General features: G+C 49.0%; 1 protein-coding gene across 1 annotated transcript in view; it reads right to left on the reverse strand.

The window, feature by feature from the left end:
- LOC144146138 (uncharacterized) overlaps positions 1–17,949 on the reverse strand; it is a gene marked incomplete in the record, with an annotated part of 88,655 nt that overhangs the window by 47,923 nt on the left and 22,783 nt on the right. Inside the window, 7 exon segments of the mRNA XM_077678094.1 lie at positions 2,772–2,897; positions 6,279–6,378; positions 6,842–6,912; positions 8,967–9,012; positions 9,975–10,187; positions 13,705–13,896; positions 15,870–15,981. Of these exon segments, the coding sequence (XP_077534220.1) occupies positions 2,772–2,897; positions 6,279–6,378; positions 6,842–6,912; positions 8,967–9,012; positions 9,975–10,187; positions 13,705–13,896; positions 15,870–15,981 (860 nt within the window).

Genomic DNA, 17,949 nt, shown 5'->3' on the forward strand with positions numbered 1-17,949 from the left:
TTTATCTGTTTTTTTTTTCATGTCGATTATTTGCTTAAAGGGACCCTGCAACACTTACCGTCGACTACTCGGAATATATTTTAAGGTAAAGTCTATCGTCCCAGCCATCTCCTCCAGCAAGAATTATGAAAATCTGTTCACTATCACCGAAACTACACACGATGAAAAATCGCGCATAATTGTTCCCTCTCAACTCAACAGTGGACAACGCGACGAAAGCTGTGCGCTCTCTCCTGGAGAGGGGGGGCGGCTCGCGGCGTCTTCTCCGGCGGCCTTCGATATATGACAGGCCGGGGAGTTTTCCCCTTTTCTCCAAAACGTGGAGGGGTCTATTTCCGGTTAGGTGCCACAAAAAAGCAGGCATGGCTGCCAGCTCGCAAGCGCGGGCTCGCGCTGATAGGGCGTCTTTGAAGCAATAAACGTTTGTTGTCGAGTGGCCTGGTTGAAAGGGAACTATTGAGCTCATCACTAGAACTCCGCGCGCACTAAAAACACAAAAGAAATGTCAAAACAGTGCCTCGCACACAGTGCCGACGACAGCGTATCGTCACAGGAAATGAGAGAAACTAGCCGCGAAGTTGACCAGTGACAGCCGATCGGACAGCCATGGCCCGAATGACGTCGTATAGGCCATGCCAGGAGTGCATAATGAGGAGAACTGAAGAGGGTGCGGTCAGTTTTTCCGCGTCTTTCACAGCGATTTGCGTGCTCACCGCTTCATGCGCACGTGTAATATTTGGCTCAGGTATTTCTGGCAGTGTAATCTAAACGTCGCACAGGTTTACTTGCACTGCTCAAAAGAGTGCTGCAGGGTCCCTTTAAAGGAGCCATGAAGAGAAAATGCAAGTTGGTTTTATTCGAAAGATTTCGTGTTTTATAGTGCCCCCAGCGCTTGTCCGGATACAAACGGTGCTTTATTCACTGAGAAATTAAACAATTTAGGTTAAAATTTTGATTTTCCCGCTCAATCGTGCGTTTTCGTGGTCCCAAATGACGTCCATCACAGGAACCGACCGCTCTGCAGCCTAGAATACCTTCATTCACGCATCCGCCGTACAGGGTAGAGACACGTATACGCTGGCACCGCCATTTTTGGTTGCTCGCTCGCCGCCGAAGCAAGTCATTGTGTCAAAACCGCGCTAAAATTATCGCCGCAACGCGGTTTACTGATGAAGTTTGAACCATATTGTCTGTTTCGCGTTGCTAGGTCTCATGGGAAACAAAAAGAATAACGCGTTGAGCCCGTTGGCCCAATTGCGGCGGCATGGGACCGTTCAAAAGTTGCCTCCACCCTGTACAACGGTGTTGGTTTGTTCCCGCATTTCTTTACGTTCCGTAACCTAGATGGCGCCACCATACCGTGGCAAGCGTTTGGTTTGTTTTTTCCCGCATTTAAACCTGGCTTGTTTTTGTTCCCGGAGAAAATATTCGTTCCCTGAAACAGTGCTCGCTCGACAAATGGGGTCCCTTAAAGACACCGTTGCTTCCGTCAATCGGCCAGTGTTGTCTGAGACAACCCCAAGTCCCGTAGTGCTGTGCAGCTAAACCAAGCATGCTGTGCGCAGTACGAACAGCAGAACGCATCAGTACTTCTATGTTTACATGTGCTTTCGTAACTTGCACTGTTTGTCCCATCATTCTTATTGCTTTGTAAAGAATGTGCCCTAAATTTAAGCGCAAATCGCTCGTTCGTCTAGTTTGTAAGCTCTACCTAATTTGCGTCTGCTTCTGCCAGCCTCCGCCAATCGCAGAGCTTAGCTCATGTGACATCATAGGTTCTGTTGCGGGAAATGAGCTGGTGGGTCGCATGACCATTCCCGTTTTTCCTAATTATGTAGCTTATTTGAGCGAAGTTTACGTTAAAAGTGGTGTCAGTATGATTCTAACGAGACAAACTTTTGAATGAACCAAACTTGTGTTTTCTCTTCATGGCTCCTTTAAAGCCTGCGATAAAACTGGCATCACTGTTATTAGGACAAGGCAGTCTTTTTAATGGACCGAAGTTCTACTTTGTCTTCATGGCCCCTTTAACAAGCAGGTCACCTCAACAATGTGTGAAAATTTCACTGTTCAAGTTAATGGAGGGATGAAGGGACACAGACAAGGGCAACATCGCTGTCACTGCATCTACTTACGATTGAGTCACACAACAAGAGGAAGGAAGCTGGCAAAAGGCATCGGTGGCTTGGGAGGCTTTTGGAAGTTGGCCATTGTACTGCGACTTACCCTTGTAGTAACAACAATTCTGGCTGTCCAAAGCAGCTGCTGAAGAAGGGAGTTTTTTAAGGGTTGTCATTTTTAAATCGGCAGATTTGTTTTCCTCCGAGTTGACACAGCAAGCACAGATTAATTCCAATATGCATTCCTTTTTTTTTTGGTAGAACACACTGTTCGTAAAGTCAGTGTATAATGGTGATAAAATTGGAGCACAACTGAGACAATGACAAAAGAAAGACGAGGCTAGTGCTTGTCCCATCATATTTCTTTTATGGTTGTCTCAGTCGCGATGTACAATTTTATCACCATTTTTTTCTTTCTCCGTTTTAAGCCAGCGTTGCAGCTAGCTTGGATGACGTCACCTCTCCCTGCATACACTCTGTCATTTGCTGCTCTTCTGTTTCACTCTGTATGTGAATCCACAGCGAAAGTTCTTTGCCAAAATGCCCCATTGCTCACATAATAATAACTTGTCACACTGGCTGCCGAACTTGCGCTGCTTCAACTGTGGCCAAACAATACACGGATAAACCCGAGAAGGCCTCCAAGCCCACCTGCAGAGCTCGGCAGAGATGCCCAGTACGACCAGCACGATGTCCAAGTGGCCGGTGTTCAGCTGAGTGGACAGGTGACGGACAGCCGACTGGACCAGGTCTCGGCTTGCCCGGAAGCCCTGCTGCCTGTTTTCATGCAAGGCCAGACCTTTGTTTTGTTAAAGGGACACTAAAGGCTGAATGAAACTTTGCTTAACTGAAAGATCATGCATTTGTGTCACTTTCAGCTTTTGTTCGACGAGCAAGGATTCATTACTTCCCCACAGAACCCTACTCCATGCGATTTACCCCACCCAATACCCGTCTACCTGCAATTTCTGCCCAATGCCCGGTACACTGTACCACCACATTTGGGAGTGCCAGAAGACCCCAGGCCTTGCCCCAATAACCTCCCCCTCCTACAAGCAGTGGGTGAGCCGCCTTACGAGCCCGGACCTTGGGATCCAGCGTGAACTGGTGAAGAGGGCCTGGACTGCCAGCCGAGCTCAGGGTATCCCGGAATAGGGAAGCCCCCCACCGGGCGGGTGCCTTAACATCTACACCAGCTTGACAAATAAACATTTATTCATCATCATCATCATTACTTCCAGAGAAATCTGCAAAGAAAGCTGGCATTTCTCTTTCCCGCTTCCCATTCATTTTTCCATGACATCGCGTCATAAACTAGGAGCGAGGCACCGGTGCGGTCTAGATCGTAAACGGTTGGCGCTAGGTGCTTTCAGCCTGGCACAGTAGCTTTTATGTCACCGAGCCATGGCCGACACCCCCGAGAACATTTTTTTTGACCGAGGACGCTGGTGTTCACCTACATTATTTGTCACCGACAGAACAAGAAATGCTTTTCACTGCTCCAGCTGCCGGTGCGCCCGCATACACCGGACACCCCGACCCCATCACGCCGGACACCAGCGAAGCAACGACAAGCACCGCTACAAATATCGTGCAAGTGCACCGGCCAGGCATCGCTCGTGGGTGCCTTTATTTCACTTTTTCTGGCGATGACGTCCATCTCGTATTCTCTCCTCTCACGCGATGCACAACCTGGCGCGAAATACGCACTAGCTTTCCGCCCGACCCAAACATAACAAGGGTAGAGCACCATTTACGGATTGTTTATCAACAGCAGCTCGTATCGAGCGGAAAAGCACACGGTCGGCGGTGTCATGTGTCAGGGCACCCCCCGAGAGGGGATGCATGAAACCCCCCGAAAAATAGAAGAAAAGAACAAAGGAACGAGAATTTTGAAGTGCGCGCCAGGAGAGCGCCAATCAGCAAGCGCCAGCGCCGACACACCAAGGAATCCTGGGAAAAGGCGGCACCACACTGTTCGGCCAAATCAGGGAGGCCACGCAGGGGACAAGTGGCGAGATGGCCATATAAGGACAGGGAGGAAGCAAGAAGCCAATGGGAGTGCGCCACGGGAGAGCCCAGAGGATATAAAAGCGGGGCGCACAAAGAGAAGTAGAGGCAAGAAACCAAAGAAACCAGGAGGCGGCCGGAGCACGTGCGCTTCAACGAACGAGCCAGGGGGACGCGGCCAGGCCACCAACCACGCCATCCGAGCCTGGGCGGGAGCGGGCCGACTTCACATCGGCACCGTCATCCTAGGTGCACCACGAACCTGTGTCTTCGTGGCCCCAGCGGCATCGGTCGGGCACCAGCGGCCAGCGTCCACGCTCCGTCGACGTTCGTCTCGACGGCCCCGAAAGGCTACGTTCGGGTCGAGCCAACCTGGAACCTCCAGCGGCAGCGGCTACCAGGGGGTAGCCACCGAGGAAGCGCGCCGCCGAAGGGATGACCGCGCGCATCGAACGCCGGCATCAAGGACCTCCAGCGAGAGCAGCTACCAGGGGGTAGCCACAGAGGAAGGAAGTGAGGACGCGCGGAGCCCACGCTGTCCAAGGAGTGACCGCGCGCATCGAACGCCGGCACCGACGAAGCGAGACGAGGCAGGCTACCACCGAGTCGCGGCCACGCAAGGGTGCGACACGTTTGATTGTGCTACCTTTTTGCGGAGATAAACAGAACTCTCTAGCTTCAGCCACGGCCGGACAGGAGGAGTTGCTCCTCTAGTCCGGCCGTGCTTCAGTGCATCACGCAGTCTGTGTTAGCGCCTTTTTGTGGTTTCAGTTTCGCCGCGTGATTGCGTTGGATGCCCGCAAAACTTGATTTTTATCTATTGGCTCTCCCTGTCAGGGGCGGTGGAAGTTTGTTTATCACTGACACTCACGAGGTATTCTCACTCGTTTACTGTTACCGATTTTTTTTGCAATTTACTACCGAATATACACATTCTGTACATTCAAAATCTGCAATAAAGTAATTTAACCATCTGGGGAAGTTTTTTTTTTTTAAAAAGTCGACCCTCAAAGGGTTAACCACCTGCCGTGCATCTTGTTCCTATTGCTGCTTCCTGCCGGGAATACTGCTTGCAGAAGCTCGGACGTCCAGCGTGGCAGGTTATTGACTTCGCTAATTGTGCACCGATGCTTTTATGAAACGAAACTGAAACCATGCTGGCCAAATCTAAAGCGTGAGGGAAGCGGCCTGTTTCGCAACGTCTAAGAGCTGTAGTTGGTCCACGAATATAATGCACTTTTTTCTCTTTAGATACTACTTGCCGTACAATTCATATAAAGTCCTGTAGCTTTAGCAGCAATTGACACAACTCGCAGTTAAAATTCTTAATTCTATCAAATGTGTTCACTCTGGCAAGAAGCAACAAGACAAGGCTGTTTGGCTGGTTGCGGGAACCAGTCTTTACACGAAAGTGAATTTTTCTGCAGCTTATTTGTGGCTGCCCATCACTCATGTAACCTATCAGTCCCGTACTTTTGCAGTTTAGGGCCCTATAGTCAGCTCTTCAACGGCATATTAGGCCCTAACAAGAGAATCTCAGTGCCCTGGTTGAGATAGTGAAGCTCGAATGAGTAAAAAACAAAAGGCGCTCTTCGTGGCTACTAAAGGAACATTTGGACATTTGGTGAACTTGCACAAAGTGTGCCTTAAAGTCGGCTTTTTGCACAGCACCCCAGTCATGCAAAAAAGCCAGACACACTAAAGACATTAAAAAAATTGGTTTGGCAATACGACACGTACCAACACAGTAACAGTACAGAAAAGATCCGCAGTCCACTTAAGGGTGAGACCAACTACTCGAAATGTTAGCCAGGTAAGCTACAGTAACAATAGATAATTTGAACCTGACAGGGATAATGAAAGTGCCAGAATAATCAAGCAGTGCCGCAACGTCTCCGGGAATGTACTGGCATATTACTAGACAGTGCCAGCAAAAATGTTAAAGCTAGCAGGCAGTTTAAAAATGATTTCGGGACTGTATTTTTACCTTGTGTTGACAATACTCTCCAGCACCCCTTATAGCGTGGGAGCCCTATGTTACAAAATGCCCCCCTCCCCATAAAAAACAACCATTTTTAAGCATGTCTGGCAGTCTCAACCCCCAAGAAAGAAACCACTGACCCATGACAAACCTCTCCCCTCACACACCTGGAAAGGACAACTCTGAGTAGTCTGAGGCAATCTGCGGCAGACTCCATCCGCTTGGCAGCTGCCAGTTGGCTTGCACAGGTCAGCAGTGGCTGAAAAGCTGCGTGGCAAGAGACAGGCAGCAATGACACGAGCAGTGCACTTGTGCACGAGAGCTGTTTTCAGATGCTAAAAGTATTAGCAATGCCCGCATTCGCCGCACAACAAAGCCAGCACTTAAGATATTCCAAATGGAAGCCAAATACAGGGCTCGTGTGCTGGCATGTCTGCTTACTGTACTTCTCCCTTCCCTCTCAATCTCTCTCCCTCTTCCTTGCGTCTCTGGACAATATGCACAAGCTGGAAGACTAGTGCTTTGCACCTCCAGCTCTTTTTGCCTGGCTCTGACAAACAAACCTTTTACACAGCAGTGCATTACAGTCAGTAGGACGTGCTCCAACGAGAAATGACGTGAATTTGCCGATATTCTATAAAACAGGCAAACGATCCCAAGCTAGTTTAGAGAGAATGGGCAATGGGTGCTCGTGTTTAGAAAGAACACCGCCACCACCAGCAGCACTCACCATAGGCTGCGATGAGGTTCTCAAAGAAAGCGGGGCACTGGGTGAACAGGCAGAGGCAGTCCACCACCGTCCTGCGAGAATGCGGGGTCAGCCTTGGCCATACGCGGTTACTTCGTACCAGCTTTAGAACGGCAAGAAGCGAGCAAATGATGCCATGCTGTCCTGTCACAAGTTGCCCTCAGTACTCGCAAGAAGATGGCATGCCAACACAGTCAAGTGGATCATCCCACCACACAACAGAATTACCGTATTTATTCGAAAATAGGTCGAGCACGAATATAGGTCGACCCCCTAAAAATTGAAGTCGCCGAAAAAAAAAATAATATATTCGATTATAGGTCGACCCATACTTTTAAGACAAAAACTTTAGGAAACTTTTTAAAACTCTTATTTATTTACAACGCAGTCACCTCACTGGTCGGAGCCACACACTGCGTCGTCGTCGGAACTTGCGCCGCATGCGCTGCAGTTCATTACCCACCCCCACCCCCGACTGGCTTTGAAGGCTGAACGGCCAATCCCGCCTCGCAGCGCTAACTGTTGAGCTTTGGTCTGAATATCTTCGCAGGACACTCGGTGTCCTTTCGCACGCTCCTCTTCCACGTGCAGCCGGAGTTCTTTCTCGAGAGCATCGTGCCTCCCACCACGAAACGCACGACGCAGTCCCCTACAAGCAAAAAGTTCGTCCCGCTGTTTCCGCCATCCCCTGATCAGCTTTTCATTAACGACTAACTCTCGCTGAGCGGCGCAGTTGTTCAAGTTCTCAGCAAACAGGATCACCCAGCGCTTAAAGTCCGACGTGACATCGCGAAATGCGCACGAGAAAAACGTTGTGTGCGGAAATCACAACGAAGCAAACTCAAAGAAAGCGCATGAAACGGAGAACGGGAGACAGTAGAGACAGCGAGCGAAGCAGGCAACGCCGTTCCGTTCACGAGGCGGCTACGCTAGGTGGCGAAAGTCACCTTTACCCCCACCTCGCGCTAGCCGCTACCGCGGCTCCGAAGTCACCAAGCCAAGCCAATCTGGCTCTCTAGCCAGTACGTAAGCTCGCTCGTGCGGTTCGGCCACAAGTAATGCGCGATAGCCGGCAGTGACTGTGGGTGGTTTTCTTACGCTGATTGTTTTGTTATTTTTTCCTTTATTTTCTTGCCTGTCTTTGTTCTAGATGCTCCGCGCTGCCGCCTCAAATTGAGGAGCGCCGGGAGCGACGGAGAAACGGATCGCTCGGTGCGGTCGCCATTTTTGATCACGACTATAGGTCGAGGTTCTTCGGTCACGATTATAGGTCGACCCTCAATTTTTAAGCACATTTTCGGCAAAAAAAGGTCGACCTATATTCGAATAAATACGGTACTGAATAAAGGGTTCCCCGAAGATTAAACAATAGGAGAATATGCCCTGGCAATTACAGCACATTTGTCGTTTGAGGCAACAAAAGCCAGAAAACTAAGTGCAACGATGACAGGATCGACCCGCTCGTCTGTGTGCACAGAAGCCAGACTAGCGACAACTAAGTTGGAGCTGGACTCATGACAGATCTACCAGTCTGCTTACTCATTCGGCACATTGGCAGCGGCTGTGCATGTGTGCAGACTGTCGCCTACAATCCCTCCAGCATCTGTCGTCTATCAAATAGTGCCTTGACTTTCCTGCCGAGAGTAAACTTAATTAAGCTGTGCCCAGAAAGTAGAACCGTTTGCAAAGGTGCTCAGGCAAAGGTAGTCCTTAGTTTGGTAAATTCGGTGAGCCCTGGTTGTACAACATGTCTTACAAGGCTCCACAACAATTCTTGCCCCAAAAACAGTCGGTACACTCCTCTTACAAGACTAACTAGCCTTTCTGCTCTGCTTACCCTCTAGGCTCCTTGCTTTCCTCCCTTTCCACTCACCCTCCCCACTTCTCTACACCCCTTACTCTCCTTCCCATCATGAACCATGGCAACCTGTGCAAACACAAATCTAAATGTCTTCACTCATCAAGTTCAAAGGTTCTCATTGTTCACAGTATATGTGCCAGCCGCAAACCACACAGGGCAGAAGGAAGGGCTTAGCCCTTTTCTTTCTCCTAACACCGATTATCACCTTTCAGAAAACAAACACTATTAGATGGCCAAAGTACTCACTCCAGAAAGAGGGCATCTGGAGACACGAGGCACTCCACGAGCACATCTGCACAGGAAGCAGAGAGCAAGTTGCGAGGGACACATGGCAGGGAGCCAAAGTGGCCCATCAAGCTAAAGCGACTCGCAAAGGCAAGACAACAACAGTGAACGTGCACTACAGAAATGACAGGGAAGCGTGACAAAGAGCCCCCTCCTTCCAGGCAGTGTAGCCAACACTTTGCCAAAATACCTTTAATCCGCTTAAAATCAGCCTGTACCACTGTTCAATAGGACAGCAGAAGCGGGATAGAGGCTTTCAAACGACACCTACTCCTACCACAGAAATGTGGATGAAGGTTTTGAAGACATGTGCTATACAACAACAACAGTGCATCTACACACACGTACACACAATATATATATAAGTTCCCTGTACCTGTCCCTATATTAATGTTATCAAATTCCTTACAAAAGAGTATTTGGGCCTATATTTTTGCCTTTGTGCTGTGATTACTTTGCAATGAAGAACCAGTGCACTATAAATGACAGAAGGTGTACACAAGCACACACTCCCTCAACGCACTGCCCACCGACGTGAGGGAGAGATCACAACTTCACTCCCAGATCCACCGCACCACTTCTCACTCCCTCACACGAGTACTAGAAGACAGGCCATGATCGTGCAAGGCCTCAAGAGGGTCTGCCCATCCGTCACCATCCATCATGAGGAGCACTCATTGCATTGATTCCCACTAACGCGGTGGACAAGGTGGCCTACCAGCATCCCCACACAAGAAACAGAATCATGTTCCCACTCCACGTACCTCACAATAGCTAGGAGCAAGTCCTGCACCAGTTACTCGGTAGTGGTGCTGATGACAACGACAACGACAATGTGTCCTGGTGTATGAACGCTGAACCAAATCTTCCCCTGGAGCTAGGCACACATGATATTTCACCGTAACATAGCAGACTGAGACCTGACATCATCAGCGTGCATCAGACTTCCCCTCTCCCCCCTTTACCCACCAGGCATGTGCAGGCGGGCGCAGAGCGGGGCGGCCCAGGTGCGCACCAGTGCGGCCAGGCAGCGGACGGCCACCGCCCTGAGGGGCCCCAGTCGGGCCTGCAGCAGCAGCGGCTTCAGGGCACACACCAGCTCCGAGGCCGGCTGGCAGCAGGCCTGCTCCTCACCCCCACCCAGGCTGCCCAGGCAGCTGGCCAGCAGCTGGCACAGGCACTCTGCACACGCACGGGAAGGGAAGGGGAACGTTCTATTCCTTTGTCCCTTTCAGACACAGGGTTTCATACAGTACAGTCTAACCTCGATAAAACAAGTTCGATGTAATAACATCCCCAATGTAATGAACCACGTAATTTCTTTTTGACTTCAAGTGTATGCACACCATGTATTTTCACCCTCTGTGTAATGAAGACCAATTGCTGAAATTTCAATGTAACGAGGTTTCATAAACAACTAGGCCCGAAATTTTGTCTGTAGAAGTAGATTTTGGGAGACGCAAGTGCCGAAACGGGGCCTCGATAAAACGCGAACAGCGACTTGTGCCGCCCGATGCCACGGGTGCAGCGAGCCAAGGAGTCCGTGAGCGAGCTCCTTGCCTAGAAGCTCCTTATCTACAAGTGTGTATGGCGCCGCTGCCACCGTATGCCACCGCTTTGCCCTTCGTTCCAGTTCGCTCATGCTTGTTGGGTTCCACCGCTCTGGCAAGTGCTCAACAAAGAATTTGTGGGTCTTTATGAGCCTTGTGCACATGTTTTTTTCGCCTCGGCCAAAAAGCAACTCGCGCCGCGCTTGTTGGCGAAAGGCAAATTCTGCCGCTTTGCGCTAGCTAGAGCCACTACATAAGCCTTTATTTAGTGACACTAGCATTAGCCACCATAGCTACCTTGGGGAGAAGCCCACAGAGCGCGAACACCGCAAACCCAACGAACAAAAAAGAAAATGCATGGCGGGCAGACGAGGATCATATTTTGGAAGGGGAATGTCTAGGGCGAGCCGTCGAAACCACAGTGGTGCAGTCACAGTCACGATAGGGGGAGCAAGGAGAAGGAGGAGAAGGAGCCGCCTGCTGCTCATGAGGAGCCGGGGCTAAACTACTTTTAGGGGTGTGCCCGTGGAATTTCTCCTAAGCCCCGAGGGAAAGCCAACCTGGGGGGGCACTTCTACGGCCTTTGGGGTTAGATATATCGGCAGCCGCTGCTATTTCTGTTCGATATAAGCGTACTTTTTGCTACACAGTCAAACCTCGATGTAACCAAGTCATTAAAATTCGCAATTTGTTTCATTACATTGAAACTTCGCTACATTAAAATTCGCGGTTAAAATGAAGTGTTAACCGTGTGAAGCGGTTCCTGCAAGCGAAAACATGGCGCGCATACATGGCTGGCGCACCGTTTCTGTTTTTGTCGATGCTTGATCATCTACGCAGGCATCAGCGTGAACCGCGTGGAGCATTTCATGCGCGCAAGAACTCACCGTGCAAGCCACAGGGTAGCTTCAGCGACCGCTTCTAACCGCTTGCTGAAACGCAAACGAAGTTGTTCATACGGGAAAAAAGCTGTTATGTGGGCCAAAACTGCACTGTAAAAAAGTCATACGCGCCGCTTAAAAAAAGCGCCCATCAAATATCCTCCGCGGTGCTAAGCCTAATTGTCTCTGACGCGGCCAGCCGGCACCCCCGAGCGCTTTGAAGCTCCAGCCATACGATGAGCGCCTCCCCATTGGCGCAGGTTGTGCGCGGCGCGAGTTGCTTTTGGAAACATTTCTAGCCGAGGCAGAAGCCGCTGCCGGCGCGCAATTGCGGGTGTAGGCATGAAATAAAAAAAACGCGCACGCAAGGCTCACAGCAACCCATAAATGCTTTGCCTTGCACGTGCTGGAACGATGAAACCCAACAAGCATGAGCGAACTCGAACGAAGGAAAAAGTGGCAGCATGCGGCAGCAGCGGCGCCATATGGAGCTCATAGGCAAGGAGCTTGTAGAAAGGAGTTCGCTCACAGATTCGGTGGCTCGCGGCATCTGCGTCATTGGGCGGCCCGTGTCGCCATTCGCGTTTTATCGAGACCCCGTTTTGGCACTCGTGCCTCTAAAAATCTGCTTCTACAAAGAAAATTTTGACCGTAATTGTGCCTGGAAGTTCATAACATCGAAATTTCAGCAAACGGGACTTCGTTACATAGAGGGCGAACATACATGGTGTGCATACACTTGAAGTTTAAAAAAATTCCATGGTTTGTTACATTGGGAGTTGTGTTACACTGAAGTTCGTTACATCGAGGAAGTGACTGTATATTCTCACTGCAAATATACCGTGACCCGAAATAGTTTGATATAAAGGTTAATTTGATGTAAACGGGTTCGATATAGTTGGGTTCGACAGTTTTAAAAAGAGCAAAGGAAGCAGGGGCGACTCCTCAAGCACTTTCCGACGATTTCTCCATGACGTTGCAGAATCTTTTTTTTGTGCGATAGGCAGCCGCCGACCTAAGCGCCTCAGGAAACATGACTGGGCGATTGCAGTGGAGAGCCTGTAGTTCCATTTGATCGTATCACTTGAATGTGGACTTACAGTTCGAACACTGGTAAATATGTTTCCGTACTGACCTATATTACGTCACTCCTGCCCGTGTTACGTCACTGCAGCATGGAACTCGAAAGTTTTTCTATCACTCTTGTGTCCCTCTGGTTCAAAAAAAGAAGCACCTTTTTGTGGCTGGCGTAGGAGCTGAGTCAGTTACCAAAGGCCAGTTCTTCCTAACTGCACGAAGTTGTACTTTGTCTTCGTGGCTTCTTGAAGCCCAATCAAATACTGTGCTGGCCACTACTGCATTAACAAACAAGTCTTAGAGGGGCCATGCAGACAAAACGCAAGTTTGGCTCATTCGAAAGATTGCCTTGTTAGAACCATACTGACACCACTTTTAACGCAAATTTCACTCGAATAAGCTGTATAATTAGGAAGAAAGGGATGAGCCATGAAACCCACTAGCTCATTTCTCGCAATGGAACCTATCACATCATGCCCAGCTATGCGATTGGCTGAGGCCGGTAAAAGCAAACGCAAATAAGGCAGGGCTTATTATAAGCTTGCCGAACGAGCCAGTTGTGCTTAAATATAATGCATATTCATTCTACAGCAGTAAGTATGGTGCGGTAAACAATGAAAGTTACGAAAATACACGTAAACATAGCAGTACCCGTACTCACTGCTGTTGGTATTAGGCGCACTATGCTTGCTTTAGCTTCACAGCAGACCTCCGCTTTGGAGTCGTCTTGCACGACACTGGCCGTCTGCCGTAGGCAATGTTGTCTTACGTGACTGTTTGTCGAGCATATTTCATGTATCACAAAACAATTACTTTCTACCATAACATAAACAAGCCAGGTGCTAATACAGTAGAAAACAAAGCAATGGCGGACAACGGTACTGACGGCAAGCAAGGCTGCAGAGCCGAATGATGCAGTGGAAGTTTCTTTGAATACGCGCCCGTATGACTTCATTTCAGACGTCATGAAAACACGATTTGGTGGGAGAACTAAACCTTTAACCTAAAGTGATTAATTTCTCAGTGAATACGGCATCATCTGCTGCCGGACAAGCACAGGGGGCACTATAAAACACCAAATCTTTCGAATAAAACAAACTTGTATTTTGCCTGCATGGCCCCTTTAAAGCATCCACACTCGTCTAAAATTATGGCAAAAACACAAAGGAGGCCAAGCTTTCTCTCTCTCACGCAGCAGTTCGGCGTGTGTCCGCTGGTCATCGACGGGTGAGCAGAGGGCGGCCGCAGACTGGCGAAGCACCGCTGGCAGCAGGCGCCTTTGCAATGCCCGGCCATCTTCAGACAGGCGGCCCAGGAGACGAACCAGTGGGAGCAGGGTGCTCTGCGATGGCAGCAGTCGCACCAGTGCAGCATACACGTCCCCTGGGGGTGGCACCAGGGCAGGAGTGAGAAGGAGGTGGAGACGTGGTAACGTAAAATTTGTAGAGCTCAACAAAATTCAGCTAGTGGAGTAATGTGCTACAAAGACACACAGGGTTCATGAGAAAAATTCAGGAGTATTCAAGGGCTTTCAAGGCTCTGATGGTTATGATGATGACGGACGGCACTACACAGGCGATGAGGCGCACCGTAGTGGAGGGCTCCGGATTAATTCTGACAACCTGGGGTCTTTAGCGTGCGCCACAATCTCAAAAACACAGGCGTTTCCGCTTTTCGCCTTCATCAGAAAAGCGGCCGCCGCTGCCAGGAATTGAACCCGCGCCCTTTGGCTCAGCAGCACAACACCTTAGCCCCTGAGCCACAGCAGCAGGTGTGCATGTGGATTTTCAAAGATCACATTGTTTATTGGAAACCCAAGTAAGACTTAATAATGTTCAAAAACGATAGAGGCTCAAGATGTTGAAAAATGGGAATGTTGCTGGGGCATTAAAATTTCAGCAAGGAGGCTTGTCTGCAGATAACTTCCGTTGTCAAAACAAGGGCTCCAGCAACACTTATTTTTTTTGCAATTTTTGACACTTCTTTGCTAGAGTCACACCGACTAGCACTTGCCGTGTGTTACAAAATGCAAATATTTATTTGCCAAACAAGATTAACTAAGCCATAAACACTCACTCAGCCCTCATGTAGCATCATGTTCGTTTTATGCTTAATAAAAAAGAATTTCAAGAATTTCCGAGTGTCTGCAAAATTTCTTTTCAAATTCAGAGGTTTTCAAGGACCTCATTGAACCCTTTTACTAGACCGAAAATGTGCGAAAACTTCCATAGGCTTTAATCACATCGTTTGAGAAAAGACAGTGCTAGCACAAACAAAAAGAAATGACAGTCCGGCTACTCGTCCGAGGAAGTCTGAAGTAATGCCACATCACATAGGTTCTATACAATCCTGCAGTGAGCTAGTTCCTACAAATAGCATAGTTTGCCGGCAACAAGGTCAAGAGTGTGAAAATTGTGATGATTGCCACTGAAGTGAGCATGAAACAAATAAGCATTTGCCTCTCATAACCTTTGAAGTGAACAATTCGAACGGCTGCAGAAAAGCAACCACGACCACCAGACACAAACGCTGCAGTGTTAATTAACCAAACTTGCCATTTATTTCAATCGTAACATGAGTTATAGTCCTCTCTTGTCTCAGACAATTTGCCTAGACGACAGAAAAACCAATTTTCAGGGGCCACAACAATGTGCTCTAACTAAAACCAAGTAGCCAGCCCCGAATTCCACCTGCAGCAACGGCATGTGCCAAGCATCAGTGACTGTTCCGAAGGATGAAACAGTGCAACATCGCTCCTGACAAGTAATAACAATAAAAATTAAAGCCATTCCACTCAATGTGAAAGCTGTCGGAAGTGCAGAGCAGTGATTCGCCATGATGGGCTGTGGCGTCGTTATCCGCTCACTGCTACCACCGAATTCAATTCAAATTTCCCGCCTTCGCAGTGCTCGCGCGCCCCCTGCCTGAAACTGCGCCAGCGGGAGTTCTGTTCTTCTTGCGCTTGCTTTTCGTCCCGCACGTGCCGGCGTTGCACCGCCACACTTTTTTTGCTTACTATCGCAAAAACCAACCCAACAAGCGTTCCTGACTAAATGAACACAGGAACTGCCGGTTAATTACGCATATGTTGCCTCAAATGTACCAGAAGTTTTCTTTGCACTAAACAACGGGGAGAGGTATGTCAAGCACCAGAGGTTCACGAATTTCAAACGCATATGACTACATAAACCGCTTGGCTTTCGAAGCCTCTGTGGGACTCCGCAACAACAGTCGTTACGATGGAACGCCGTGTGGAGGTCTACTTAGGTCTAGCGAGTGAGCTACGATGACAAGGCGAGCCCCTAAAGTGCTCTGCACTTAATAATGCAATGCACTACGACTAGGGCCCACCGTACCAGTTCTGGCTGCGAGTGCACTGGCCACCGCCACCCGGTCCACCCTGGCCAGGGCAGCCAGCAGAGACAGCTCGGCCTCGCTCTGTTCCGAGGCACCAGTGGAGGAGCACACCTGCGTCGGCCAAGAGAGATACTAGCAGCAACGTTCCTCACACAGCGCCTGTGCGTTGGCATCAAAGCTACTCAAGAGAACTTTGGTAGAGGACGGGGGAAAATTTGAGGGGAGATAGAGGATTTGAGGGGAGGGGGGAAATAGACGACGGGGGAAAATTTGAGAGCATTACATCCTTCCCCCTCCTTGCACCTTTCCTCCAGTTCCATCAAGTTAGCGTACACTGCATGGTTTTCAACGCACAAAGCTCGACCCAGAAAGCAGGTGGGTTCAAGTGGCACCTGTGAAACGGGCCCTAACAAAGTCCCTGCACCAACTCATGACAGCTGCACGTGAAGGACGGCTAAAACGGGGTCCTCAACACCTGGTTGTGCTTACTTGAACCTAACACAACCTCAACTATGGAGGGAAGCTGATCTTTCGTGACCAGAGAAAAGAGAAGTGGGGGAATTTTATTTATGGAGCAGGACATTTATGAATGTTATCGCTGTGCCGGAAGAGCTCTTTGTCGGTGTCAAATCTCCATGTACTATGCATGCACTTGCACAGAGTCAGGCCAAGAACATCCACAATAAACCACATTTTACAGCTAGAGAGACTATCAAGAAACAACAATTCCTTTAGCTGCAGAGGGGGCACAGTGAACGATGCCATACATTAGCTGCTTTTTCTCCTTGGTGAATGCAAAGCAGTGCCACTAAGAAGAGGCTTGAGAGAAGCCTTTACTATCTTGCTATCCGCGAGAGCCTTCAAAATTTTGATCGGCACAGAAAGCACTCGCTCAGCATCGCAAAGCCGTTCACACAGGCTGCGTGCGGTGTTTGCACCTTACAAGTAGCTCACTTACACCCACTAGAAGACAACTGCCAATTTGTACTGAGCACCTTCAGTCTGCATGAAAAAAGTTTCGAACTGCTGAATACAATCACCACATTGTACATCATCTCAAACCAGCATTGCACACTGTCATAAAATTGCCTCATAACTTTTGCTGCAAAACAAAGACTGCTTGTTTATTGCCCATAGTGGGCATATTTGCCTTTGTTAAAATGACGCACTGCATACATACGTTTCAGTGGGGACTTTCAATCTATTCATAATATTCGTTATTTTGCTTGGCTGCCTCATTATAACAAGATTTATCTATGAGGTTTAACTAAGCTTTAAGCTGATCAATAAATGGCCTTTTGGCTTGCAGTTCCGGGGAAGTCACCACAGAACCTGCAACTCCATGTGTCGATATTGCTGTGCACTGCCAGGGGGTTTCTTTTTTTCATGATAACATGCAGTGCGTTTGTGCTTATTGGCGCATAGGTATTTATGACAAGAGAGTGCCAAGACTCTATTAGGCAGTCCTTCAATGTCAGGTTCAGGCTTAAAATATGTGTAAGATGAGTATGGTACAATGAAACCCCCGATAACACGACTTTCAGGGGACCGCACGAAAATTTGCGTCGCTTGACTGGGGTGTCGTATGATCGGGGCACGTGTCAATGCCATCCTAGTAGAAGTTCTCACAAGACAGGTGGGCTAAAAAGTTATTTAAACTTCTGTATTTAGTGTGTTCTCGCATAATTTGCGAACCCCTGACTTAAATCACAAGTTTCTAAAAACAAAACGCCTATTTTGCGCCCCCCTCCCCTCCAGGGCGTCTGCGCTAGCCTGCCAGCCATGTACTGGGTGACCCCCTGCCGTCCGGCGCTATTTACAGCCCTCCAGCACTGCGCATCACGCACGCGAGATAAGGCCAATTTGGTTGAGCAAATTGAGAGGGGAGAAGGCGAAAGTGTGGAACTGCGAAATGAACAACAGTACAAGGCGGCGATGGAAAAACGGAGGCAAAGAAAGAAGCGGAGAGCGATAATGCGGCTTTGAAAGACACTGATAAGCAGAGAGCAAAGATAAAGGGAGAGAGAGCGTTGTGAAAGGAAGAAACCCGTATTGAGAAGACGAGAAGAGCAGGCGTTT

The sequence above is a fragment of the Haemaphysalis longicornis genome, unplaced genomic scaffold (assembly GCF_048455015.1).
Source record: "Haemaphysalis longicornis isolate Haplotype H1 unplaced genomic scaffold, Haemaphysalis longicornis Haplotype H1 scaffold_7, whole genome shotgun sequence".
Classification (NCBI taxonomy): Eukaryota; Metazoa; Arthropoda; class Arachnida; order Ixodida; family Ixodidae; genus Haemaphysalis; species Haemaphysalis longicornis.